Source organism: Salmo salar, chromosome ssa03 (assembly GCF_905237065.1).
Source record: "Salmo salar chromosome ssa03, Ssal_v3.1, whole genome shotgun sequence".
NCBI classification, from domain to species: domain Eukaryota; kingdom Metazoa; phylum Chordata; class Actinopteri; order Salmoniformes; family Salmonidae; genus Salmo; species Salmo salar.
In genome coordinates, this window is record NC_059444.1 from 24955311 (window position 1) to 24982587 (window position 27277).

Sequence of the window (27277 nt, forward strand, 5' to 3'; positions counted from 1 at the left end):
GTATTCACCAGGTGACATAAAGAACCTTTAGGAAGTCTGGTTTCCACTGTTCCGACCGGAACACAAGGTCTTCTGAAACAGCACTGCCTCAGGACAAATCATTTGACACTCTCAAACAGGAAATCTCTAAATCGCACACTCATTGTCCAGCTACATCAAATCCGTTTTTCACCATAAAAAGAAAGAGCTGGGGGAAGGGAAAAAGACAGAGACACTAAAATTAGACTCGTTGATAGGATGTCTTTTAGGCGTAGTAGAAGTTCCCTGCACCTGAATAATGAATTTGACCTTACCTGTCATAGGAGACTTCAGATCCACATCCACATTCTGGAGACGAGGGAAAATGAAAACAGAATCATTTCAAAAGCAATATTTGCAAAGAAAACAAAAACTATGACAAAGATTTGTCTTAGTATATTATTAGCATGCAGAGCGGTTATTGAAGAGAGAATATATTTAGTCATTTCTTAGAGAACAGAATTATTGTTATTCATCTGTTCGTTATAAATGTATATAGTTGCACGGTAGAGTGACAACTTCAACAGACAATATATTGCATTCTGCAACACACAAACATCCTATATCCCCATTTCATATTTTTTCATTTTTAACCTTTATTTAACTGGGCAAGTCAGTTAAGAACAAATTCTCATTTACAATGACTGCCTACCGGGAAGCAGTGGGTTAACTGCCTTGTTCAGGGGCAGAACGGCAGATTTTTACCTTGTCAGCTCGGGTATTCGATCCAGCAACCTTTCGGTTACTGGCCCAATGCTCTAACCACTAGGCCATCCCGAAAATATTGTAACCAAATATTTGAATAACACAACAACCTATGGGCCATCACCTTCTGCAGTATACTGTATATTACAGTAGAACTGGAGGTGACTTCAGGAAGTAATTAATCAATAATATAAAATAGAAATACATCATGGCTGCATCCCAAATGGGCCTTGGTCAAAAGTGTTGCATTACATAGGGACTAGGGTCTAATTTGGGATGCAACCCATTTTGGGTGAAGTAAAACTGGGATCCCGGTTTCCAGGTGGTGACAGGTCAGGTCAGACATGAGTTAGGCTGATATAAAACCAGTCTGTCTCTCCATACACACATGGCCTTGTTGCTCTGACTCCAAACCCACCCACAATCAATCCAGTCTACACTCTTAGAAAAAAGGGTTCCAAAAGGCTTCTGTGGAAAGGGTTCTATCTGGAATCAAAAGGGGTTCTTCAAAGTGTTCTCCTATGGGGACAGTTAAATAACCCTTTTTGGTTCGAGATAGCACCTTTTTTTCTAAGAGTGTACTGCCTGCCTATCTCTGTTTGCACAGGTGAGTACAGTCCCATCCAGGTGTGCCTCAGGCAACCAGCTCTGTCCTTTCAATGTGAGAGAGAGTGGGAAGAAGAGACAGTGGAGGCACCCCCTACAACAGATAGGGAGGGAGGCAGGCAGGCATGGAGGGAGGCATGGAGGGAGGGAGGGAGGGAGGGAGGCAGGCAGGCAGGCAGGCAGGCAGGCAGGCAGGCAGGCAGGCAGGCAGGCAGGCAGACAGAGACAGGGGTGATGGCTGTAACACTGTCCTGGTCTTTATAGCTAAATCTTGTACAACCTCTTGTTGATTTAGTGCTCTGTCTGCCATGAAACACTGACATAAGTAGAGCACAAAATCAATCAGATCAAAATAAAATACAATTTTATTGGTCACATAGACATGGTTAGCATATTTTAATGCGAGTGTAGCGAAATGCTTGTGCTTCTAGTTCCAACAGTGCAGTAACAAGTAATCTAACAAGTAATCTAACAATTCCCCCACAAGGAAGGACGAGGAAGACAAGATTAGTTCGTTGACTCTAATGGCCAGACTTTGAACTTGCTGTCTTCCAGCTGCGATTCTATATCTAATGTACACTAACGTACACATCTAATGTACACCAATGTACAGTATCATGCTGATAAAAAGCCATAGCCTTTGTCCCAAAGATTATGATAAGTGCATAACCCAGAGGCATGTACACAAACCCACTGGAATCATTGAACTATCATGCGACAACTCAAAACCAACATTTGCCAATTAGTACAGTAGATATTTTAAACCTCATGCAAACATCTGGTGCAGCAAACAGGAATTTCCATTTGTTTCTATTGCCCTCCAGTGGCTATTACAGGCACGTAGATTGAGGTGGGATTTCAACTCCCCATTAACTAAAATAATCCCCTCACTTACATTGTCTCCTTTGATATTAATAACAACAGTAATAACCACTGAATAACCAGGTAGAGTGTATTATATTTTGCATAATAGAGGTAAATAAATGAAAGTACTGTAGCTAAGATAACAGCACCAGGGTGCCACGTGTGTCAGTCTATCTATATGACAATTACAAACCATGTCTTCAGTGAAGGTAGGCATTAGTCTTTCACATGAGCACCATAATGTCTACTCCACCCATGCTCTAGCAAGGTTTTCCAGCACACAGCTTTGACCTACTACGGTAGCTATGTTTGTCTATTGTACTTCAAACAATGTGTATGCAGGTTGCTCAGGATTCAAACCTTCTCAAACAGCCTAATTCATACTCTTAAAGGAGGGGCTCCCACAATAATGTGATTTGTACCGCATACGAGTTAAAGTATTGGATTCTTCACACACCACACTAATCTCATTCCACTACCTTTTCAAGCTTTTTTGAATTATTTGAAAGTAAGCTTTGCTTTTATACTTACAAGATGATCATGCTTGATTGAGCGATCTGTTTTGTCCTGTAATGTGGTGCCTGCCTGTATTTCCTTAAAACAATATTTTAACGATACATGTCATTAAGATAAAAACAATTAATAAGCAACTTATTGGGGTTAGTAGGTGCCCAATATAACAGGTGGTGTGTTGGACTCAGTCACTCATGTATAGCGGTCTACAGAGAGGTCTACAGAGCCTGTCTCCATTCCTGACTTCTGGAACCATTAGCTTACCTGTGCAATATTGACATAAGCACAGAAACACTTGTTCTGCAATCATGGTCCTGTTTTATCAATTGCTGCGCTGATCAATGGACTGATCATTACCTCTGTCAAATGACTATGTAGCTTAAAACTATGTGTGTATTTGTATTTCTTTTTGCAATAAAGATGATGACACTACAATAATACACATTTATAATAGGCCTAGAGTGCATTCGGAAAGTATTCAAACCCCTGCCGTTTTTCAAAATGTTCTTACATTACAGCCTTATTCTAAAATGTATTGCAATCATTTTTTCCCTCATCAATCTACACACAATACCCCAAAATGACAAAGTGAAAACAGGCTTTTAGAAATGATTGCAAATGTATTCAAAATAAAATTAATAACAAATACCTTATTTACATAAGTATTCAGACCTTTGTTATGAGTATTCAGACCTTTGTCCCAGCGTCGTCCGGGTTAGGGTTTGTCCGGTGTAGGCCGTCATTGTAAATAAGAATTTGTTCTTAACCTACTTGCCTTGTTAAATAAAGGTCAAATAAAAATTTCAAATAAATAAAATGAGACTCGAAATTGAGTTCAGGTGTATCCTGCTTCCATTGATTCCTTGAAATGTTTCTAAAACTTGAGTGGAGTCCACTTGTGGTAAATTCAATTGATTGGACATGATTTGGAAAGGCACACACCTGTCTATATAAGGTCCCACAGTTGACAGTGCATGTCAGAGCAAAAACCAAGCCATGAGTTCGAAGGAATTGTCCATAGAGCTCTGAGACAGGATTGTGTCGAGGCACAGTGTAACGTCTGCGTCCAACTCACACTGTCATACACGTAGATTCCCTGGACACAGCTTACTTTCCAGCCCACTTTCCAGCTCACACTCTCACACACATAGATCCCCTGAATGCAGCTCACTCTCCAGATCCCAGTCACCCGAATTCTAATCACCTGTTCACACACCTGGATGTCATTATCAAACACTATTTAGTTCAATTCTTTGCAGCCCATCTTTGTGAGATATTGTTTGTTTTTGACACACTTCTCTTCGGAGCTCTATTTTTCCCGTCATTTACTCCCGTGTTTTTGCCTGCCTCACTAACGAAGCCTTTTGCCTATTCCCTGCCTGTATTTTAGCGGATTTCCTGTTATTCACCTATTGCCTTGTTCTCCCAGACGACGTTACTAGCCTTTTCCCTGCCTGTACTGTTGCCTTTTGGACCCCCTGTGTATGACCTGCTGCCTGCCCCTGGACCCAGCTACCTGCCTCCTCCTGTGGTCCTTTACATTAAACACCTGCTGCACCCTGCGCTTGAAACCAGCTCTCTGTCTCCCTCGTGTTCATTACACACAGATCTGGGGAAGGGTACCAAACAATTTCTGCAGCATTGAAGGTCCCCAAGAACACAGTGGCCTCCATCATTCTTAAATCGATGACATTTGGAACCACCAAGACTCTTCCTAGGACTGAGCAATCTGGGGTGAAGGGCCTTGGTCAGGGAGGTGACCAAGAACCCGATGGTCACTCTGACAGAGCTCCAGAGTTCCTCTGTGGAGATGGGTGAACCTTCCAGAAGGACAACCATCTCTGCAGCACTCCACCAATTAGGTCATTATGCTAGAGGTGCCAGTCGGAAGCCACTCCTCAGTAAAAGGCGCATTACAGCCCGGTTGGAGTTTGCCAAAAGGCACCTAAAGGACTCTCAGACCATAAGAAACAAGATTCTCTGGTCTGATGAAATCAAAATTGAACTTTGGCCTGAATGCCAAGCGTCACGTCTGGAGGAAACCTGACACCATCCCTACAGTGAAGCATGGTGGTGGCAGCATCACGCAGGGGGGATTTCTTTCAGCGGCAGGGACTGGGAGACTAGTCAGGATTAAGGGAAAGATGAACAGAGCAAACTACAGAGAGATCCTTGATGAAAACCTGCTCCAGAGCGCTCAGGACCTCAGTCTGAGGCGGAGGTTCACCTTCCAACAGGACAACAATCCTAAGCACACAGCCAAGACAATTCAGGAGTGGCATCGGGACAAGTCTCTGAGTGTCCTTGAGTGGCCGAACCAGAGCCCGGACTTGAACCCAATCGAACATCTCTGGAGAGACCTGAAAATAGCTGTGCAGCGACGCTCCCCATTCAACCTGACAGAGCTTGAGAGAATCTGCAGAGAAGAATGGGAGAAACTCCCCAAATTCAGGTGTGCCAAGCTTGTAGCATCATATCTAAGAAGACTCGATGCTGTAATTGCTGTCAAAGGTGCTTCAACAAAGTATTGAGTAAAGGGTCTGAATACTTATGTAAATGTAATATTTAAGTTTTTTACTTTTATAAATTTGCAAAAAAATCTTAAAACCTGTTTTTGCTTTGTCATTATGGGGTATCGTGTGTAGATTAATGAGGGAAAACAACAATTTAATCAATTTTAGAATAAAGCTGGAAAGTAACAAAACATGGAAAAGTCAAGGGGTCTGAATACTTTCCGAATGCACTGTATATCTAAGAATACATACAGCCTAATGATATATACTATATATACAAAAGTATGTGGACAACCCTTCAAATTAGTGGATTCGGCTATTTCAGCCACACCTGTTGCTGACTGGTGTATAAAATTGATCACTCACCCATTCATTCTCTGTAGTCAAACACTGGCAATAGAATGGCCTTATTGAAGAGCTCAGTGACTTTCAACGTGGCACCGTTTCCAACAAGTCAGTTCTTCAAATTTCTGCCCTGCTAGAGCTGCCCCGGTCAACTGTAAGTGCTGTTATTTTGAAGTGGAACTGTCTAGGAGCAACAACGGCTCAGCTGCGAAGTGGTAGGTCACACAAGCAGGTAGCGTGTAAAAACCGTCTGTCCTCGGGTTGCAACACTCACTACCGAGTTCCAAACTGTCTCTGGAAGCAACGTCAGCACAATAACTGTTTGTCTGGAGCTTCATGAAATAATTTTCCATGGCTAAGCAGGCACACACAAGCCTAAGATCACAATGCGCAATGCCAAGCGTCGGCTGGCTGGGTGTAAAGCCATTGGACTCTGGAGCAGTGGAAATGCATTCTCTGGAGTGATGAATCTCGCTTCACCAGTCTGACGGATAAATCTAGGTTTGGCGGATGCCAGGAGAATGCTACCTGCCCCAATGCATAGTGCCAACAGTACAGTTAGGTGGGCTGTTTTTCGGGCTAGGCCCCTTAGTTCCAGTGAAGGGAAATCTTAATGCTTCAGCATACAATGACATTCTAGACAATTCTGTCAATTCGTGTAGATGAAGTGGAGAAAGGTTAAAGAAGGATTTTTAAGCCCTGAGACAATTGAGACATGGTTTGTGAATGTCTTCCATTCAGAGGGTGAATGGGCAAGACAAAAGGTTTAAGTGCCTTAAACAGGGTATGGTAGTAGGTGTCAGGCGTATCACCCCAGGACTGACCAGCGTGTCACCCCAGGACTGACCCTCTCCAGTGGCCAGCGTGTCACCCCAGGACTGACCCTCTCCAAGTGGCCAGGATGCCACCCCAGGACTGACCCTCTCCAAGTGGCCAGGATGCCACCCCAGGACTGACCCTCTCCAGTGGCCAGCGTGCCACCCCAGGACTGACCCTCTCCAGTGGCCAGGATGCCACCCCAGGACTGACCCTCTCCAATGGACAGCGTGTCACCCCAGGACTAACCCTCTCCAGTGGACAGCGTGCCACCCCAGGAATGACCCTCTCCAGTGGCCAGCGTGCCACCCCAGGAATGACCCTCTCCAGTGGCCAGCGTGCCACCCCAGGACTGACCCTCTCCAGTGGCGAGCGTGTCACCCCAGGACTGACCCTCTCCAGTGGCCAGCGTGTCACCCCAGGACTGACCCTCTCCAGTGGCCAGGGTGCCACCCCAGGACTGACCCTCTCCAGGAAAATGAGACAGTGGAGGCACCCCCTACAGCAGATATATGGTAGGGAGGGAGGGAGGGAGGGAGGGAGGACGGACGGACGGACGGACGGATGGACTGACGGATGGACGGACGGACGGACCGGGCGGACGGACGGACGGACGGACGGACGGACGGCAGAATGGTGAACTTACTAAATGAAATGAGAGTTTGACTGTGTGATAATAGGTTGCTTCTTGTGTAAATATTTTCTGTCTGGATTTTAACGTCCGTCCGTTAGTTCAACTCCAGACTTTGAACTTCTTGTCTTCCAGCTGCAATTCTATATCTAATGTACACATCTAATGTATACCAATGTACAGTATCATGCTGATAAAAAGCCATCGCCTTTGTCCCAAAGATTATGATAAGTGCATAACCCAGAGGCATGTACAGAATGCCAGCTGACAACCAAACCCACTGGACTCATTGAATTATCATAAGACAACATCTGTTCATAACTCAAAACCAACATTTGCATTTTAGTAGGTATTTTAAACCTTATGCAAACATCCAATACACCTGCCAGGAATCTTTTAACCTTCATCTGTTTCTATTGCTCTCCATTACAGGCTTGTAGATTTTGAGGTGGGATTTCAAGCATTCGTTTCCTCACAACTCCCCATTAATTAAAATAATCCCCTCACTTACATTGTTTCCTATGATATTCAGTAATACCCACTGAATAACCAGGTAGAGTGTATTATATTTTGCATAAGAGGTAAATAGATAACAGCGGTATAAGCACCAGGGTGCCAAGTGTGTCAGTCTATCCTATGACTATGCATCAGATAACAATAGCCCTCCTATGGGGATAACGGACAAGGAAGAGTCAACAGTGTCCCACTGGTGTCCTCCTGGCAACATATTTACTGGACGGATTAGTGTGTTGTCATCCTGGAGATGGGAGATACAGGAGAAAACACACAGAGAAATCCCCTTCCTGTTTTATACATCTCTGGCCTGTCAAGTGGATACAGTGGTGGTGCTTCTATAGAAGGTTTCTCACTAAGTCATTCCACTGGCCCAGTGGTGAGGTGACATGCGCTACATGACCAAAAGTATATGGACACCGGCTCGTCGAACATCTCATTCCAAAATCATGAGAATTAATATGGAGTTGGTCCCCCTTTTGCTGCTATAACAGCCTCCACTCTTCTGGGAAGGCTTTCCACTAGATGTAGGAACATTCCTGCGGGGACTTGATTCCATTCAGCCACAAGAGCATTAGTGAGGTCGGGCACTGATGTTGGAGGTTAGGCCTGGCTCGCAGTCAGCGTTCCAATTCATCGCAAAGGTGTTCGATGGGGTTGAGGTCGGGGCTCTGTGCAGGGCAGTCAAGTTATTCCACACCGATCTCAACAAATAATTTCTGTATGGACCTCGCTTTGTGCACGGGGGCATTGTCATGCTGAAACAGGAAAGGGCCTTCTCCAATCTGTTGCCACAAAGTTGGAAGCACAGAATCGTCTAGAATGTCATTGTATGATGTAGCATTAAGATTTCCCTTCACTGGAACTAATGGGCCTAGCCTGAACCATGAAAACAGCCCCAGACCATTATTCCTCCTCCACCAAACTTTACAGTTGGCACTATGCATTGGGGTAGGTAGCATTCTCCTAGCATCCGCCAAATCCAGATTCGTCTGTCGGACTGCCAGATGGTGAAGTGTGATTCATCACTCCAGAGAACGCATTTCCACTGCTCCAGAGTCCAATGGCAGTGAGCTTTACACCACTCTAGCTAATGACTGGCATGGCGCATGGTGATCTTAGGCTTGTGTGAGGCTGCTCCGCCATGGAAACCCATTTCATGAAGTTCCCGTCGAACAGTTATTGTGCTGATGTTGCTTCCAGAGGCAGTTTAGAACTCGGTAGTGAGTGTTGCAACCAAGGACAGATGATTTTTACGCGCTACTCGCTTCAGCACTCGGCGGTCCCGTTCTGTGAGCTTCTGTGGCTTGTCACTTTGCGGCTGAGCAGTTGTTGCTTCTAGATGTTTCCACTTCACAATAACAGCACTTACAGTTGACCTGGGAAGTTCTAGCAGGGCAGAAATCTGACTTGTTGGAAAGGTGGCATCCTATGACGGTGCCAAGTTGAAAGTCACTGAGCTCTTCAGTAAGGCCATTCCACAGCCCATGTTTGTCTACGGAGATTGCATGGCTGTGTGCTCAATTTTATACACTTGTCAGCAATGGTTGTGGCTGAAATAGCCAAATCCACTAATTTGAAGGGGTGTCCACATACTTTGTATATATAGTGTATCCACTTGAACTACTTCGTACCCCTGCACAACGATATTGTATTGCCACTCGTTGTATATAGCTTCATTCATGTGAGTTTTATTTCTCGTGTTCTTCTTTTCTTATTTAACTCTACATTGTTGGGAAAGAGCTTGTAAGTAAGCATTTTACTGTAAGGTCTACATCTGTTGTATCCGGCGCATGAGACAAAACAGTTTTATTTGATTAGAGGTGAAGGGTCAACCATCAAAAAGTTCAAACAGGCCCATGGTAAAATGAGTTTTACTCTGTCATCATGGATTCTTCTTTGTAGTTTTCGGTTCTGGCGACTGTGCGGGTGAATAGCCCTGAACAGCCTGTTTCCATAGCATACTATTTTACCCATAGCGGTGGTCCCTCGTAACCCTGGGGGGGGCCCATACCTGTTAGTGACAGCCGGCGCCAGCTGAGCCTGTGACTTGTATGGCAGGGACGTCACTCCCTGAAGTAGTTAGTGTAATAATCCAACTACCCGCTACCCAGTAACTCTAAGTAGAAATAGAAATCTAGAAAAGTAGAAATGTCGAGATAGATAGGGCTATTACTTGGCACCGGTGTCTTTAAAGTTCCTTCAGCACCTCAAGACTTTTTCGCAGCAGTTCTTAAAAGAGCTGGTTCTGACTGATGCTATACTTCTTGTTAACACATCTATAAGCAGTGCATTACATAATCAGCTTTGCATTGTCCCTAGACAGACTCTCGACCGGTTAGTGCTCATAGACAGCACTGCATTGAAATTAGTGTTTCTTCACTTAATCCATTTGCATGTTAAGCTTTGAGCTGGCACAAAGCACTGTGTTTTCTAGTCAAACAACATTGTAGAACTCTGAAAACACATTGTAGTGGACTTTATGGAACGTAAGTCCTCCTTAACCATGCATTGTGTTCCTGTGTTGGGGTATGAGTGCGAAGTTTACTCTGCCTTGTAAAAGCCTCAACAACAATAGCGCACTTACAAGACACATCCCTCTAAACCAACTCATGTCCCAGTGGCAGACTTATCACACGGATTAGTGCTGTTAATTAGAGGTATTATCATCCAATTACTGGGGAATATCCCATCAAGACTTTATGCAGCAACTTAAGGAAAGAGTAGAAACAGACTGGTGTTGTAAGTTTACCTTCCATTCAGAAACAACAGGTCTATTTAGCCTACAGTCAACTCTGCCATTACAGTATGTGTAGTGGTAATACTCCAGTCATTTACACATGGCTTAGAGGTAACTAACTGCTTTGACTGTTTACATTAGACTGAGCAAAGATTTTCCTTTACTTCATAAGCGTTTTTCTATCCTGCCTGTTGTAACGGAGGAGTGATTGTGAAGCGTTAACATTGCTGTTAAACTGAAGTATGTTTCTGTCATGATGTTAGAACACATCTAGTGAATGAACTTGACTCCCCCTTTAAGACCTAAAGCTGCCCACAAGGAACCATAGACTGCTCTCTCTCTCTCTCTCTCTCTCTCTCTCTCTCTCTCTCTCTCTCTCTCTCTCTCTCTAGCTCTCTCTCTCTCTCTCTCTGGCTCTCTCTCTCTCTCTAGCTCTCTCTTTCTCTCTCTCTCGCTAGCTCTCTCACTCTCTCTCACTTGCTTTATTTCTCTCTCTCTAGCTCTCTGTATCTCTCTCTCTCTCTCTCTCTCTCTCTAGCTCTCTCTCTCTCTAGCTCTCTCTCTCTCTCTCTCTCTCTGGCTCTCTCTCTCTCTAGCTCTCTCTTTCTCTCTCTCTAGCTCTCTCACTCTCTCTAGCTCTCTCTCTTTCTCTCTCTCCAGCTCTCTCTCTAGCTCTCTCTTCTCTCTCTCTCTCTCTCTCTCTTTCTCTCTCTCTAGCTCTCTCTCTCTAGCTCTCTCTCTTTCTCTCTCTCCAGCTCTCTCTCTAGCTCTCTCTCTCTAGCTCTCTCTTTCTCTCTCTCTCTCTCTCTCTCTTTCTCTCTCTCTAGCTCTCTCTCTCTCTAGCTCTCTCTCTTTCTCTCTCTCCAGCTCTCTCTCTAGCTCTCTCTCTCTCTCTCTCTCTCTCTCTCTCTCTAGCTCTCTCTCTCTCTAGCTCTCTCTCTCTTTCTCTCTCTCTCCAGCAGAGCCATGACGTCTGAACGTCACGCACAGTTGGCCAAGTACAGCCACAGTCAGCGGTGGGGGGTCATCTCCCCCAACCCTCTCACCCTCACCCTCCCAAACCCACCGATCTCCATTTGTCATCTCCCCCTTTCAAGATAGGAAAATAGGTGGATACTACGTTAAGAACCCCCCCCCCCTTTCTTTCCCTCCTACCTCTACCTGTACGAAGCAATCCCTCAGCAACATTGACCACCCCCTCCCATTCCCCTCCACCGCTCTCCCCTACCACCGTCCCCTCTCCCCCATCACCACACACAAAACCCTCAGTGTTCCCCCTGGGGCCAACTGGAGATGAAAGGCGGTGTGTTGAAGGGGCCAGAGGGGAGAAGATGAAATGTCTCTGATAATTGTGGGAGCATCTCAGCCTTCATTGCGGGGGCCCAATCAAAGGCCTTCGTTGTCTGGAACCTGTCTCTCGTGGGTGGCTGTAGGGTGAAAGGGGGTGGCTGTAGGGTTTGGCAGGGGGTGGCTGTAGGGTTTGGCAGGGGGTGGCTGTAGGGTTTGGCAGGGGCTGGCTGTAGGGTTTGGCAGGGGGTGGCTGTAGGGTTTGGCAGGGGGTGGCTGTAGGGTTTGGCAGGGGCTGGCTGTAGGGTTTGGCAGGGGGTGGCTGTAGGGTTTGGCAGGGGGTGGCTGTAGGGTGACAGGGGGTGGCTGTAGGGTTTGGCAGGGGGTGGCTGTAGGGTTTGGCAGGGGGTGGCTGTAGGGTGACAGGGGGTGGCTGAGGGTGACAGGGGTGGCTGTAGGGTTTGGCAGGGGGTGGCTGTAGGGTGACAGGGGGTGGCTGTAGGGTTTGGCAGGGGGTGGCTGTAGGGTTTGGCAGGGGGTGGCTGTAGGGTGACAGGGGGTGGCTGTAGGGTTTGGCAGGGGGTGGCTGTAGGGTGACAGGGGGTGGCTGTAGGGTTTGGCAGGGGGTGGCTGTAGGGTGACAGGGGGTGGCTGAGGGTGACAGGGGGTGGCTGAGGGTGACAGGGGGTGGCTGTAGGGTTTGGCAGGGGGTGGCTGAGGGTGACAGGGGGTGGCTGTAGGGTGGCAGGGTGTGGCAGGGGGTGGCTGAGGGTGACAGGGGGTGGCTGAGGGTGACAGGGGGTGGCTGAGGGTGACAGGGGGTGGCAGGGGGTGGCTGAGGGTGACAGGGGGTGGCTGAGGGTGACAGGGGGTGGCTGTAGGGTGACAGGGGTGGCAGGTTCCTGCTCCTGTGTATGTGGGGAGTGGCAGGCCAGGCAGTAGGTTAATATAACATAACACTGCCCTGGCCTAGCCTGGTTGACTTAAGCTTAAGTTAGGTAAAGTTTTTGCAATGTGTCGTTTTCTATTATATTTAACATAGACTGAAAAGAATACTTCCATTTTCGATGTTGTTTTACTAAAGTAAGTGTGAAAACATTATTATCATTATATGCCTGTGTTAGTTGAGTTGAACAAAAACACACCTACTCCATGCATGGGGGGGCAGGTAGCCTAGCGGTTAAGAGCGTTGGTCCAGTAACCGAAAGGTTGTTGGTTCAAATCCCAGATCTGTCAATGAGCCCTTAACCCTAATTACTCTTGTAAATTGCTCTGGGTAAGAGCATCTGCTAAATGACTGAAATGTAAATGTATTCACAACTCCATCTCTTCTATTTCATTAGTTTATTATCAAAACAGCTACTATTTAATTGATCATCAATCTGATTTCAAAGGGTGATTTTTTTTTTACCTACAGTAGGCTACTTCCGCCATTGACAGCCTGATCAAACATGTACTGGCATGAACTGCCTCCTTGAAAAAACATTGTGTCTTGCTTCTTAGTGCCACCATGTGGACAGTGAAAGTAAATTCCAAGTTGGCTGAATAACGGAAATGTAAGTAGTTATTGCTTGCATACAAACATTTCATAAAATTGTATGGAAAAATCTCATCCCAAAAAATGTGTTGGCTATAATAGCCTAGTGTAATAACTTCATACTAGGCATCAACACTGTGTGGGATGTGGGTGTGTGTGGGAAGCCAAATTGCTAACTTTTAATATCACCACAATAGCTGTAAAGCATTAGGAGGCAGCTAATGTAAATCAGTCACAACTTTGTGAGAGAGAGATTAGGAAGGTAACTTTGGCGCACTCCCACATGGCAGTTTTAGGTTTCTCTGGTGGCTTTGACTTAATGTCTCATTGCACACGTAGCGGATGACAGTAATCCTGTACATGAATACACACCGAAGCAGTCTCACCTCGCCTTGTTATTGAAAATACATCCCCGCTCTAAACCCACATAACGTCATTCTCCAATCTCTTAAGCATTCATGGATATGAAAGCAATTTATCGAAACTGTAATTATGGGATTAGCTAGACAGAGAAGAGGACTCTGAAGACATTGACAACCACGCTAGCTAGGGTTTAGTAAAGACGCTGGCCTCTATGGGCTGCTTTTTCTCTTTACCTGTAATTACTCTGGAGAAGGGAGAACGATAAGAGTTTCTTTTTGCACTTGTTTGAAATAGTTGTTTCTTTTTTTGAGAGTTCGTATATCTGAAAAGGGTGATTATTGAGATGAAAAACACCTGCACACCTGTGTAAAAGACAGTAAATTCAAGGTGATTAGCCGATATAACCATTCAATAACTGCCCCCTAATGTTAGGATAATGATAGGTGGTAAATAGGAGAGATTGGCTGTTTGATCAGATTATTGACCTGGCTAAACCTCTTAACTGGTTCAAATGGTCCTTTCTGAAGGCGATAAGTCAGACATCTCTGGCACATCCATGATCGGAAACAGAAAAGGACACAACACCATATGGAATATGTCAAACACTCTCCCTTCCCTTTTCTCCAAACAGAGATCCCCTGACTGACCAAATCCTATTCCGATGAACCACCTTGGGTTGGATCGATGTTGTAAAAAGGCCATGGTGGAGAGCAGACCCTTAATTGAATGAGATGTACCAGGAGCGATATGCTGAGTGCCAGAGGAAGAGGAGGATGCTAGTAAGGGGAGGTAGGGTAGGGGGTCCAAGTCAAATTCCCACGTGAAGGTGTAAATTACCATTGGTACAGACAGGCAATGCAATAGAGCAATTACCGAACACAGCAGGGAAGGCCTGTCCTATTGATCGGTCTGTGGAGATGTTTGTAAACTAGCAATAATGGCCCCACATTCTATACTCCCCCATCAGGACAAGCTTTGACCTCCAAAAGCAATTTCTATAGATCTGCCTTGACTTGGAGCCCCCACTTCCTGGGTCCAGAGCCACTCAGGCTCCAAGACTAGCCGTAACCCGACCCTCAGCCACAGCTCCTCTAATGCACCAGTTATGGATTGGTTGGGTGTCTGGCATGCAACCTCTTGACATGCTGGACAGGGGAGTAAATGATACAGGCTCTGTAACGTTCATTTTACCATATAGGCACATTTAATCTGGCCTCCTGCCCCCAAAACCCTCAGCCCCCACCTCCAGCCTAGCGGTCACTCCTTCTCCACTTTGACCCCCACACACTTCACACTCAGGGGGTGTTAAGGGTGTTTTTAGCCACTGGTCAAACCTAATCTGATTGACCCCATCCTGTCCTCTCCTTGCTTGTTGGGGTAAGATTGAGTGTTGATTTCTCATGGTCTTAGACTGACCATACCTCAGATTGCTATATACAGGCCCTTAGCCAGTCAGTCAACCTCTATCTGGGCAAGGCCCCAGTCATAAAACCCATGAGGAAAGAAGACTCAGGCTCACTGTTGGGTTGGGAAACACCTACAACCTACCAGGCAAGGTCCCAAATGGCACTGACCCTGTTCGCTATATAGTCTACTATATAGCCCATAGGGCTCTGGTCAAAAGTAGTGCACTATATAGGGAATAGGCTACCATTTAGATGCAAAAACCCTGACTTTGGGGCTCCATCCTTGGGAGCTTCCAGAACCTTCAGCAGGAGTACGAGGTGAAGTTCCACAGGAAGTTTTTTGGAACCCCTGCCTCCTTTCCAATTTATTTATCACTAGTTCATTAGCATCTGATAACACTTACATGAATTTTAGGGATTGTTTAGCTTTTTTCTGGATGTGCCTTTATTTATCTCGGCATCGGAAAGGCAATATGTGTTGAATTCAAGGTTTGGCCATGGATCTAAGCGGCGGCAAGGGGAAAAATTACTTTCAGTGATCATCTTGTAGTAATTTTACCAAATTACTGTAACAGGTTTCTGCTGAATGGGCAGTGTTCCTTGGCTGGATTGTTCTAGTTATGTTAACAAGCACACACACTTTCCCTTGCCTCAGCCTGCCTGCCTGCCACACCATCTGGAGAGCACCCATAATTAGGGGGTTTGGGAGTTAGAAACACTTCAGAGTTAGTGGACACCTTTTGCCTCTAGATGGCAACGGAGGCTGCTATTTCCAGCAAAGTCTAATTTTGAATAACTTGATTCTAGAGGAATTGCTAATCATTGGCTTGGCTGTTGGGAAATATGGACATTCTGATCACTCACCATGTCATATGAAACGTTCTTCTGGTTTAACTATACTGAACAAAAATATAAAGGCAACATGTAAAGTGTTGGTCCCATGTTTCATGAGCTGAAATAAAAGATTCCAGAATTTTCCATACCCACAAAAAGCTTATTTCTCTCAAATTTTGTGCACAAATTTGTTCACATCCCTGTTAGTGAGCATTTCTTCTTTGCCAAGATAATCCATTCACCTGACAGGTGTGGCATATCAAGAAGCTGATTAAACAGCATGATCATTACACAGGTGCACCTTGTGCTGGGGACAATAAAAGGCCACTCTACAATGTGCAGTTTTGTCACACAACACATTGCCACAGATGTCTGAAGTTTTGAGGTAGTGTGCAATTGGCATGTTGACGGCAGGAATGTCCACCAGAGCTGTTGCCAGATAATTGTATGTTTATTTCTCTTCTATAAACCACCGCCAACATCGTTTTAGAGAATTTGGCAGCATGTCCAACTGCCCTTATAACTGCAGACCACGTTTATGCCATCGTGTGGGCGAGCAGTTTGATGTCAATGTTGTGAACAGAGTGCCCCATGGTGGTGGTGGGGTGATGGTATGGGCAGGCATAAGCTACAGACAATGTACACAATTGCATTTTATCGATCGCAATTTGAATGCACAGATACCGTGACGAGATCCTGAGGCCCATTGTCCTGCCATTCATCCGCCACCATCACATCATGTTTCAGCATGATAATGTACAGCTCCATGATGCAATGATCTGCACACAATTCCTGGAAGCTGAAAATGACCCAGTTCTTCCATGGCCTGCATACTCACCAGACATGTCACCCATTGAGCATGTTTGGGATGCTCTAGATCGACATGTATGACGTCTTCCAGTTCCCGCCAATATCCAGAAATTCACACAGCCATTGAAGAGGAGTGGGACATTCCACAGGCCACAATCAACAGCCTGATCAACTCTATGCGAAGGAGACATGTCACGCTGGATGAGGCAAACGGTCACACCAGATAGCGACTGGTTTTCTGATCCACGCCCCTAGCTTTTCTTGAAGGTATCTGTGACCAAACGGATGTATATCTGTATTACCAGTCATGTGAAATCCGTAGATTAGGGCCTAATTTATTTATTTCAATTAACTGGATTTCCTTAAGTGAACTATAACTCAGTAAAATCTTTGAAATTGTTGCCGGTTGTGTTTAGATTTTTGTTCAGTATAGATGTTAATGTTAATTCATATTCAGGACCTAAAGAGAGTAATGAGCAACGAGTACAGTGAGTGATGAGATCTGTGAAGAGGCGTCACACTTCTGATTTACAATCATTTAATTCATGTGAAATGTAGTTTACAAACGGGAAAGACACGTACCATTTTCAAGAATATACAAGACACAAATGATTTAACACAATCATCTTGTGCAATTTGTCATCTTTGGGGCAGGTTGAAATAAATCTCCAGTTGAAGGAACCACAAAGTGAGAGAAGAGCTTAACCCTTAACAGTGTTGTGAAGCAGATTCACACAGTAAAGCTCAAACATCCTATCACAGGTTCAAAGGTGCCCCACACATACTGTTGCACAGCTCTAAGTGTTCATTTGCCTACGCATGGTTACCTGTACACGTGACTACAAAGTGAAACTAGAACACAAACCTATACACACACACACACACGTACTGTATGAATGAACAGAGGTATTGTGGGAAAAACAATCTGTGTAACAATGTGGAATTGTTCTACAGATCCTTTGAAGTTCTACGAGCCTGTGATCATCCCTTCTAACAGGTTGCTCCAGAACATTCCTTTTACAGGAACAATAATACTTTACTAAAAGATGTTGTATACTGCTTTTAATGAAAACAAATCTGCTGTATGTCTACATTGCAGCCATCCCTGACTCAAATAATCCTTGTAAAATAGCATCTAAATCCACAATGTAGGGAGATGATCAAAGACAATCTTAGACCTAAACAAAAAAAACCACTAAACTGGAGACAGTTCTGAAAAGGCTAGTCCATGAAGAAAATGGATGTGAATGGAAACCAGAAGGTCTGGACTGAAATAAATATCCAACGCTTTGTATGTGATTAAAGCCGTCATCTATTGTTCCCCTTCACTAAAAATGTAACATTTCTGTTCTGTACATGTGTTAATATACAGGGGTTAAAGCAACAAAATAACCCCATGACTGAAACTTCAGTCGATCTCAGATCGACTGTCTGGGGCCAATTAACCTCCCCTTTCATGTAAGAAAGTCATGACCATCATGCATTTAGGAAAAGAGGATAATTTCAGAGTTTGACCAATTCCAGTCCTTTTCATTATTGGAGAAACAAAATACAAAGAAAAAAAGAATCCATGATGGAAATCCGTCCCAGTGACAGGGAATTTAACCCTGTAATATATCTGTTGGGTTTCTGTTGGGGGTTTGAATTCAGTCATAAACCTTTCAATTCTTTCTTTTTTGTCAGCTTACATCAATACAGACATCACAGGATACATTGTTTTACAACTACAAAGCACATCACCTTGCTGTGGGGAAGTGTTCAGTAACTGGGCTTGGGCAGTCAGAGTGGGCTGGGACAACATGTCGGCCCACTGCTCCTTCCCTCACAGATGGGAAGGACCTGTCTTGACGAGTTGCCAGGTTGGAAGCCTGGCTGGGTCGCACAATGGAAGCAACACTCAAAAACACATTTCTGGAGAAGCATCTTATGAGGCTTTACCAGAGTGGAGGCCAAAACCGAAAACCTAAGTGATCAGTAAAGTGATATAATCAACAGGTAGGCTGGTCAACTGAGGACAAGCAGCGGAGGGAGGTTAACTCAACTGTGTTGCCGGTTGTGATTTAGAAAACAGCTGTTCATTTGACCAGCGTTGCAGTTATGTAACAATTTAAAGCCATCATCTCCCCTCGTCTAGGGTTAGAGCGATGTGAAGCTTTTCCGTTAAAACATAAAATCAAAAAACATATACTCCTCGCTTTAGGTTTAAAACTTCGACAGCTTTTACTGTATAGTTGAAGAAAAAATGTACACCATCTAAACCTTTCATTTCTAGTTGAGTAGTTTATTATTATTATTGTGACTTAAATCTATTCCTGTACAATGAAATACAACTTCAACCTCAAAACGACAACATCGGTTGAAAAAATACAGAGGGCTTTCTTTTTCACATTGATTAAACATCACTCCCTACCCTTCCTCAAAACTCTACCTAAAAACTGGACTTTATTAATATATACTTTTGTGAGTTTGTGTGTGTTTGTGAGTGTGTGTGTGTGTGTGTGCGTGTGTGCGCATGTATGAATGTGTGTAAGCATGTGTGCACATATGTATACAAGTGTAAGCTCTATGTCATTTACACACAACACTGTAAACTAACATACACTATTATACATGTGCTTGCACTGATTCTTGGAATTTGGTTGACTTCACGATTTAACACCACAAAAGAAGAAGGGAAAAAAGAGGCTGAAAAGAAGAGGATCCTCTGGATGTTCTGAGGTTGTCAGTTTGGTAGAAAGCTCAGAGTTTATCGTTTTCCTTTCCCCCCTTACCAGGCCTTCAAGCAGGGTGTGACGACCGGCGGCCAGCTCAATATCTAGCTTGGCTGTCCTGATGGCTTGAACCAAGATGGGTTTTCTACACACAGCGAGCAGTGATGGGGGGGGTTACAACACCACCTCCTCCCACCTGAACACACCTTTCAGCATGGTGAGACGATAGTGAGGCAAGCAAGGGAGGAGGGCTCCATGAGTAACACAACAGTGTAAAGCTGGGTTGCCTGAGAGCTAAAGGATGAAGACACACAGAAGCAGAAGTGTGAGCCAGGGTGGAGGGGATTTGACTGTGGAGTGGACCACTCAACACTAGAGGGCAGGCAGGTGGGTGGAGGAGCGAGTGAGGGGTGGTTGGTTTATTTGTCATTCTATGAACACTCAGACATAATGGGCAACTGGGTTCGGTTCTGTTCGCAACTGGGTTCGGTTCTGTTCCCAACCGGGTTGGTTGATCAATCAGTCAGTCCTCCCCTGATCGGAAGAGTCAATCAAGACATCAGTCTTGTCTCTTTAAGCTATGAGGGGGGGCTTCACAAACCCCAAAACACAAACGGTGAGAACAAATGGAAATAAAAAGAGAACATGGGGGGGGGGGGTTGAAGGGGGAGGCCAGTCAGGGCAGGCGTAGTCTTCTTCACAAGTAGACGCGCCTTAGATCTCCTGGCGACGTGATGGTGTTGCATTGTGGGCACAGTTTCTTATTTCCCTGTGGGAGAGAAAGAGAGAAAAAGGTCATTGTTTAGGTCACAATATGAGCAGTTAAAGGTTTGAGTAAAACAGAGAATGCTTGTCAAACAACCCTGGTGAAATGCGGTACTTAAACTGACTGACAGTACAGAAATAGTCCTGTAATAGATCAAAACAACCACATCAGTACAGAACAGGTATAAAAGCACATAAAAGAGTAGCTAACCAAACTAGACTGGCATGCAGCCCACATCCAGCCACAGTGTAGAGACCTATGCATGCATCCGCCAGTTAGACAGACGGCCTATAGTGGAGCACGTGAATCATCAAAGCCTGCTCATCATCCTGTCCCAGGACTCCTGCTCTGTTCTGTTCTGCTCTCTGCCACTTTGAATCACTGCCATCTCCTATAAAGCCGTGTTGTGTGGGTGTAATTAAAAGGCAGCGGGTGCAGAAGCTGAGAACAGGGCAAGGTAAGCTGTGTGGTCTCCTCGCACTGTGCCAAAATAGGCGGTGGTGGTGGTTAGAGAATGGTGGAAACCTGGTAAACAAGATTTACTGGTATTTACCGTCCAAAACCACTCCATTTTCCCGGGACAAATAACTGCAAGAAACCGGTAAATTATAATAAATGATTTATATGAACAGCATGGCGTGAAATGGAACTGTTAAATTATATGCGCTGTCTAAATCTGGATCTCAATATGGAGCCCAGTTCACAATGCATGTAGACCTACAGTATCATCTCATCATGGTAACTGCTTTTCTTGTGACAGCTAGGCCTATGATACAGTAATATAAAGATCAAATGAGGGTATAATTTACTCATCTCTATCTGTCTTTCTGGGGCCACCTTGTTTTTTTTAACAAGGCACACCTGTTAATTGAAATGCATTCCAGGTGACTACCTCATGATGCTGGTTGAGAGAATGCCAAGAATGTGAAAAGCTGTCAAGGCAAAGGGTGGCTACTTTGAAGAACCTCAAATATAAAATATATTTTGATTGGTTTAAACTTTTTTGGTTACTACTGGATTCCATATGTGTAATTTCATAGTTTTGATGTCCTCACTATTATTCTACAATGTAGAAAATAGTCAAAATAAAGAAAAACCCTGGAATGAGTATGTCTCCCCAAACCTTTGACTGGTACTGTATGTGTCAGCCTACTAAATTATACAAATAGGCCCTATTATATTTCAAAATTAAAATCAAATTCGCTAGCCTATACTTGTAACTTTGTAGGCCGCATTTGCTGCACCAGAATCACGTTCTCTGCTTTATCATGGCTTGAACGATATGCGTAAATCCAGTCCATACAGTACAGTAATACAGTTCACACTCAAAAAGATTAGCCTACTGGAGCTAGTTTCATCTATTTACGCTAGAGCGCATATAGCTAGCTACACCTATAGGCTGTTATGTTTTTCTGTTGTGGGTAATGTGCAGTAGCCTATCATATATGTATTGGATAACGGCACAATCATTTGGACTTTTTGGGGCTTTTTTTTTCTTCAAGCTGATCAAAGCTCTAATCAAATCCATACATATTAATATGCTTTATAATGCTTTTGAATGACACTTCCGGTTTTTGGCAGTAAACTGAAAAGTGATTAATTCTCACGGATGGAACGTTTGTACCGGGAATATATTCAACCCAAGTGGTGGTGCCCTGGGTGGGTGGGGGAGAGAGTCGGGTGTGGGCGTCTGCCGCGGCAGGAGGGAGGGCTGCTACGCAACCTAACAATATGCAAAGTGTCGAGCATAGTCTCTACCTGAACACTCACCCTGCATCAGCCCTGGTTTCAAATATCATTTTCTTTAAAATGCTTTGAGAGTTTGATTGAGCCTGTCAAATTTCATCTAGCTGAATCTCTCACCCTGTAAGGGCTGACACCAGCTCAAACACAAAAGACATGTTGACTACCTGCTGTCACTGAAGTCTCACGGGTCTCCTGTCACTGACCCATTAACAGGAAAGAGGGGTACGGGGAACATTACTGGAACCACACTGATGTGTGAGGAAGAGGTGTAGCCTACTACCTGTGTGTGTGCTCCGAGCATGAGTTAACTTCCAGCACGCTGGGACCTGTGTATGTAGACTCTGACAGCTACTAGCTGACTGACCTGAGATCTATCTGGAATGAACCCAGGTGATCTAGACCGACCTGAGATCTATCTGGAATGAACCCAGGTGATCTAGACTGACCTGAGATCTATCTGGAATGAACCCAGGTGATCTAGACTGACCTGAGATCTATCTGGAATGAACCCAGGTGATCTAGACTGACCTGAGATCTATCTGGAATGAACCCAGGTGATCTAGACTGACCTGAGATCTATCTGGAATGAACCCAGGTGATCTAGACTGACCTGAGATCTATCTGGAATGATCCCAGGTGATCTAGACTGACCTGAGATCTATCTGGAATGAACCCAGGTGATCTAGACTGACCTGAGATCTATCTGGAATGAACCCAGGTGATCTAGACCGACCTGAGATCTATCTGGAATGAACCCAGGTGATCTAGACCGACCTGAGATCTATCTGGAATGAACCCAGGTGATCTAGACCGACCTGAGATCTATCTGGAATGAACCCAGGTGATCTAGACCGACCTGAGATCTATCTGGAATGAACCCAGGTGATCTAGACTGACCTGAGATCTATCTGGAATGAACCCAGGTGATCTAGACCGACCTGAGATCTATCTGGAATGAACCCAGGTGATCTAGACTGACCTGAGATCTATCTGGAATGAACCCAGGTGATCTAGACCGACCTGAGATCTATCTGGAATGAACCCAGGTGATCTAGACCGACCTGAGATCTATCTGGAATGAACCCAGGTGATCTAGACCGACCTGAGATCTATCTGGAATGAACCCAGGTGATCTAGACTGACCTGAGATCTATCTGGAATGAATGCAGAGGGCAAATCGTGGGAGTTACTGGACTAGGGGGCCGAGTTCATACACTGAGCCCTGACACACTCGTGGAGGGCTGGGTTTGCCCTGTGTGTGTAAGTACACAGCGTTACAGCTTTCATCGAGACAAGGGAGCATTCAGCTGTTGGCAAACAGTGGAATCTCCATGCTGCCAGAACCAGGAGTCAGGGGGCCTGGTCAACTCTCTCCCCCCTAGAGTCAGGGGGCCTGGTCAACTCTCTCCCCCCCAGAGTCAGGGGGCCTGGTCAACTCTCTCCCCCCCAGAGTCAGGGGGCCTGGTCAACTCTCTCCCCCCCAGAGTCAGGGGGCCTGGTCAACTCTCTCCCCCCCCCAGAGTCAGGGGGCCTGGTCAACTCTCTCCCCCCCCAGAGTCAGGGGGCCTGGTCAACTCTCTCCCCCCCAGAGTCAGGGGGCCTGGTCAACTCTCTCCCCCCCAGAGTCAGGGGGCCTGGTCAACTCTCTCCCCCCCAGAGTCAGGGGGCCTGGTCAACTCTCTCCCCCCAGAGTCAGGGGGCCTGGTCAACTCTCTCCCCCCAGAGTCAGGGGGCCTGGTCAACTCTCTCCCCCCAGAGTCAGGGGGCCTGGTCAACTCTCTCCCCCCCAGAGTCAGGGGGCCTGGTCAACTCTCTCCCCCCAGAGTCAGGGGGCCTGGTCAACTCTCTCCCCCCAGAGTCAGGGGGCCTGGTCAACTCTCTCCCCCCAGAGTCAGGGGGCCTGGTCAACTCTCTCCCCCCAGAGTCAGGGGGCCTGGTCAACTCTCTCCCCCCAGAGTCAGGGGGCCTGGTCAACTCTCTCCCCCAGAGTCAGGGGGCCTGGTCAACTCTCTCCCCCCAGAGTCAGGGGGCCTGGTCAACTCTCTCCCCCAGAGTCAGGGGGCCTGGTCAACTCTCTCCCCCAGAGTCAGGGGGCCTGGTCAACTCTCTCCCCCAGAGTCAGGGGGCCTGGTCAACTCTCTCACCCAGAGTCAGGGGGCCTGGTCAACTCTCTCACCTAGAGTCAGGGGGCCTGGTCAACTCTCCCACCCAGAGTCAGGGGGCCTGGTCAACTCTCCCACCCAGAGTCAGGGGGCCTGGTCAACTCTCCCACCCAGAGTCAGGGGGCCTGGTCAACTCTCCCACCCAGAGTCAGGGGGCCTGGTCAACTCTCCCACCCAGAGTCAGGGGGCCTGGACAACTCTCCCACCTAGAGTCAGGGGGCCTGGACAACTCTCCCACCTAGAGTCAGGGGGCAGCTGGGGGGCCCGGGTAGCCCTGGACAGCTCTCTCCCCCAGGTGCAAAGAGGATTTGTGGCTCCCAACAGGTCTGCTCATGTATAGACCAAAGATGACCAGGCTAAGGAGAGGGGCGGAGGGGCCTTGAGTGGAGTAACAGTAACATGCACTCAGAGAAACTGTTAGGGAGTCTTGGACCAAGCCCAAACTGATAAGCTCTCTTGTTATGTCTTAACAGCCTTCAGGTTCATTTCAAAAGTGAATAAAGATCGCTCTGAACTTAAATTAGTGCCTAACCACCTTGCAGACAGACAGACGAGCTACCATACCGTATTGTCTTTGTATATTGTTGTACACCTCACCCAGACTGCTTGAATTTCCACTAAGAACCCCCCCCTCCTCCACCCTGGCTCCAATGAGAACCAGGTTCTCCATCTCTCCCCTCTTTACACAAAGAAATGACGGCCTTTCTTGCATTTCTTCATATAAAATAAAGGAGTTACCTGATCTTAATGAGCCTGGTGTACGGTGTGGGCTTCTCACATTGCACGCCAGCTGCTGCGCTCTATTAAATCCCCCCAAAAATGCCCGACGGTAACTAGATTACATGCATTTACTTTGATCAAGACGCGGGGAGCCCTGCCGCGCAGCGCTTTTATTGCTGTCTTCGGGCAACATTTTAATACCCACATTAGGAACAAGCTGCTGCAGCAGGCACACATTTCTTAACCAACCCTCCGTGTTCCCCTTCCTCCACCGCCTTTGTCTTTCACACACAGGGCATTGTGAGAATAAAAAAAACACAGCAGCGTATTTAATATATTGTATATTGGAGAAGGAGAGAGGCGGGCTAAACTGTGGCTGGGAAGCATTTTCTTATGAATTGCTTCCGTGTGTAGAAGCAAAACGTGTTAGTGGACAACGCCAGCCGTTTCCCTGGTGAGAGAGAGAGCAGCTAAAAACAGGAGAGGAGGAGAGAGCAGAGGGGGTAGTGCATCAGGGACAACAAATGCTCCCCAAAACAAAGGCTACAGCAGTGGTCCTGGAGGCTTCTCTGCCTGGCTGGGCATACCGTACTGGGCCCGCTTTCCCAAGAGCATCTTAAGGCTAAGTTCATCGTCAGAACCTTCGTAGGGACATCGTTAAATCTCTGAGCGGTTTTCCAAAACCACCGTTATTAAAGTTGTAGTTGAAACCGCTGGTTATTTAGCGCCTGGCCCAGACCTGTTCAGAACAGCTCAGTGTGTTTTTAGATGCCTTTCACTCTTCCACGTTACTTTATACACAGAACATCTCCACTAAACATAGAATCAAGCTGTTTACTTTCTCTCTGGAACTGCCGATGACTTGGAAACGAAGTTGACTACAAATACAACGTTGCCAATGTCTTTCCAATTGAGCAAGCGAAGGATAAAAAGATGAAAACCGGCTACATAGGCCTTTATATTTCAAATCATATTGAAATAAATGTCATGTTCAGACAATTTGAGTTTTTTGTAGGCTAAACTGTCTTGAACTTGCTTCAATATATTTCAATATGTGCAATGTGCCAAATGAATCTGATTTAGTGCACTATTATAGGGTAAGCATTAGAATAAGCCACCTGACTATTTGCAGCTGTAGGTGATAATATCTCTAGGAGCTGATCCATCATCAGTACTGTGAAATAATTCTAATGTTAAGGTAAGATTTGAATGGAGAAAGCTGATCTGAGAGCTGCGCTCCCTTTCTTTCGATCCCAACAGTATCAACTCTTGCTCCACCGACGCACTTAGCAACCGTTCTCTCTGCATGGTGTTTTGGGAAACTCATGTTACATCTTCAGCAGTTGTAGGAAAGATGCATCGTTAAAAAACACTCGCAAGCCTAAGCTCCACTGCTATTGGGAAACCGGGCACTGCACAATAAAAGGTTGAGGAGACCTGCCCAGGGGTTGAGGGGTTAGGTGGGACTCACTACTGTGTTTGTAAAGAGAGTAGAGAAGGAGAGGTACCTACACTGTTCCTACACACCTGTGGTCAGATGCAGCACAATTGTCTATTGTCATTATGCAAAGCTTCCACTGGATAATCACTGACCAACAGCTACATTTGAAAAAAAGCATAACAAAACAAACATACTCAAGAGTGTGTGCAAGTGTGTGTAGACCTAGGGGGATACAATTCAGATGAAACAAGTAGACCTCTTTATTTCAGAGGACCATCTTGTGTTACCATGTCCCTGTTGGAATGTACCACAGAGAGAGAGAGAGAGGGAGGAAGGGAGTTCAGTCACTATGAAACCAGTGGCTGTAATGTGATGAAGTAGTGTTGCCATGCAACAGCAGTGTTGTGATGTGTTGTGGAGGCTGGGTTGGCATTGGGTTCTCACCAGAGTCCTGAGCCAGCATTCCTCACAGTGGACGTGCCAGCACTGGATGGAGGTGAGGGGCATCGTGTACGAGTCCTGCCACATGGGGGGGAGAGCGAAAGAGAGAACATTAATATAAGAGGTTAAAGGGGAACTGTGTGGACTGACACCAATAGACAAACGCTGGTCGCAGGCACACACGGTACAACACTGGACACGCCCTGACGAACGACGCCACCAAACCAAAGCACAGGCATGGAAGAGGGGGGTGGCCAGCCCAGCCGGGTGAGCGGGCAGGCAGGCAGAGGGGCGAGGGAGGGTGGGTGGGAAGGGAGCACAGAGAGCCTTACCCTCCGGAGCGGGAGCAGCCGTTTAATCCCGCCGCCGGCCATAACGTAGCCTCTATACAAACAGTAAATGCTGAGCGGGGGGAGGGGCTTTGAACAGCTCTCAGCAACCCGCCTCTCATTGGGCGCTGTTACCGCGAGGGCCCGCCCCGATTGGCCCAGATTCTTGTCTTCAGCCCTGTCTGTTTGGAATCTCTTCCTCTGTAGGGAAGTACAGAGGGGGCACCGCTGAGCACTAGAATGTGGCGGACTACAAAGCATGGAAAGAAACAGGTACGGACGGACTGGACACCGACACATGCATTCACACACAACCTGGGCGGCACTAGGCACGGGAGAGAAAGACCCACCAAAGTTTCTGTTGCAGCTCGTGTGATGTGTTTGAGACTTGTAGCAGGCTCTGAGCAAAATAATCAGCACCATGTACCATGTCCAACACATGTCATAGATTATCATTTTA

General features: G+C 46.1%; 1 protein-coding gene across 6 annotated transcripts in view; it reads right to left on the reverse strand.

Moving 5' to 3' along the window:
• Nucleotides 1-17022: 17022 nt before the first annotated feature.
• The window catches only part of LOC106599374 (E3 ubiquitin-protein ligase RNF220), a 190375-nt gene continuing 180120 nt past the window's right edge, over nt 17023-27277 (reverse strand). For all 6 annotated transcript variants that reach the window (XM_014190577.2, XM_014190573.2, XM_014190580.2 and 3 more), the window contains 2 exons: nt 26492-26566; nt 17023-19981 (listed from right to left, as the gene is read on the reverse strand). In XM_014190577.2, the coding sequence (XP_014046052.1) occupies nt 19910-19981; nt 26492-26566 (147 nt within the window). In that variant the 3' untranslated portion in view covers nt 17023-19909. The remainder of the gene's footprint in view (nt 19982-26491; nt 26567-27277) is intronic.